Source organism: Hippocampus comes, unplaced genomic scaffold, assembly GCF_001891065.2.
Source record: "Hippocampus comes isolate QL1 unplaced genomic scaffold, H_comes_QL1_v1.1 C16960034, whole genome shotgun sequence".
NCBI classification, from domain to species: Eukaryota; Metazoa; Chordata; class Actinopteri; order Syngnathiformes; family Syngnathidae; genus Hippocampus; species Hippocampus comes.
The window spans coordinates 1-1,403 of record NW_017841415.1 but is presented as its reverse complement, the minus strand read 5'-3'; the positions used below and the strand labels follow the sequence as shown (position 1 = coordinate 1,403).

General features: G+C 45.8%; 1 protein-coding gene across 1 annotated transcript; it reads left to right on the top strand.

Annotated features, from left to right (window-relative positions):
* The first annotated feature begins 191 nt into the window (after window positions 1–191).
* Window positions 192–1,397, top strand: LOC109509584 (protein ABHD17C-like). The gene is made up of 2 exons (XM_019859416.1): window positions 192–728; window positions 1,079–1,397. Exons 1-2 carry the CDS (start codon window positions 664–666, stop codon window positions 1,296–1,298), a joined length of 285 nt encoding a protein of 94 aa, XP_019714975.1. The 5' UTR covers window positions 192–663; the 3' UTR covers window positions 1,299–1,397.
* Window positions 1,398–1,403: the final 6 nt, after the last annotated feature.

The following is a 1,403-nucleotide window of genomic DNA, read 5'->3' as shown; positions in this document are numbered from 1 at the left end:
GCATAGCTAGCAACCAGTCCTGTTTATTTATTTATCTTTTTATTTTTAATTTTTTAAATTTTATTTTACTCGGCCTTCCGATTTTCTTAGCGGTCGGTAAAATGTACCAGCAGAGGGGTCAGTTAAATCTCGGCGGGGCGGCGAGGCAGGCACGTTTGTTTTTGTTTTGTTTTGTTTCTCCCCCAGTACTCATGCATGACAACTTTAAAATATCAAATGTAAAACTCGCACTGCAACAAAACAATGCTACCCTAATAACCTTAACAAGTTGTTAAAGTAGACATTTTAAATTTCATGGTGACACGAAGAGCTAGTTGAAACTGTTGGCGGAAGTCTGTGACCATTTGCGACCTTGAAGAAACTGACAAAAAATGAACATTTGGGTCGTGTGCAAACACTCGCTCCGTGAGATACTGGCTGAAGGCAACTTGATTAGGTCAGTCTTGAACAGTATTCAAGTACTATGAGTTAAGATTCATAAAAGCATGCGACTTTATATCGTGATGAGATTTAACTGAATGTTGTTAGTATCTGGTTTGTCAAAACAGGTACGGGGTAACACCAGAGAACATCATCCTCTACGGTCAGAGTATCGGCACCGTGCCCACCATCGACCTAGCTGCTCGCCATGAATGCGCAGCCATCATCCTGCACTCGCCGCTCATGTCGGGGCTTCGAGTGGCTTTCCCCAACACTCGCAAAACCTACTGCTTCGATGCGTTCCCCAGGTGAGTCTCTTCCACACGCTCATGTGCACGTGCAAACGGCTCTCTCCGCCGAACTTGGTGTATCGTCCGGAATTACAGCAACTCGCCGTAACGTCAAATTGTTAATTTTACATCTGCCCACGGCTTTAGTCGTGTTGCTGTGCAAGTAGATGAGCATTGAAAATATACAAGGGTGGTTTGGTGGTGAATTAACAGGAAGTGCAAAAACTTGAATGTTGTACTCTGTCATTCAAGTAATCATTTCAGACTGAATCGAGTCGATCATCGCTGATGGTGTCCAAGTAGTGCACAAGGATAACATAGACGAATGACTCGTGAATCCTGAATCTCTGTCTCTCTGCTCTCCGTAGTATCGACAAGGTGTCCAAGATGGCATCCCCAGTGCTTGTGATCCACGGTACAGAGGATGAAGTGATCGACTTCTCCCATGGCCTAGCCATGTACGAGCGCTGCCCACGTGCCGTGGAGCCACTCTGGGTGGAGGGAGCAGGCCATAATGACATTGAACTCTATGCACAATACTTGGAGAGACTCAAGCAGTTCGTTTCCTTTGAGCTCTCCACATCCTGAGTGGGAGCAGCACACACAGGCCAGGGTTCAGTTCAACAATCTTCTCGTGTGGCATTCCGGTGTCTTTGGAGACACTTGAGGGATGGCATGAAAGTGTTGAAAGTG

Coding starts and splice junctions, on each gene's coding strand:
- LOC109509584 (XM_019859416.1), top strand. CDS start 664: ATGTCGGGGCTTCGAGTGGCTTTCCCCAACACTCGCAAAACCTACTGC. Junction 729..1,078: donor TGCTTCGATGCGTTCCCCAG/GTGAGTCTCTTC, acceptor TGCTCTCCGTAG/TATCGACAAGGTGTCCAAGA.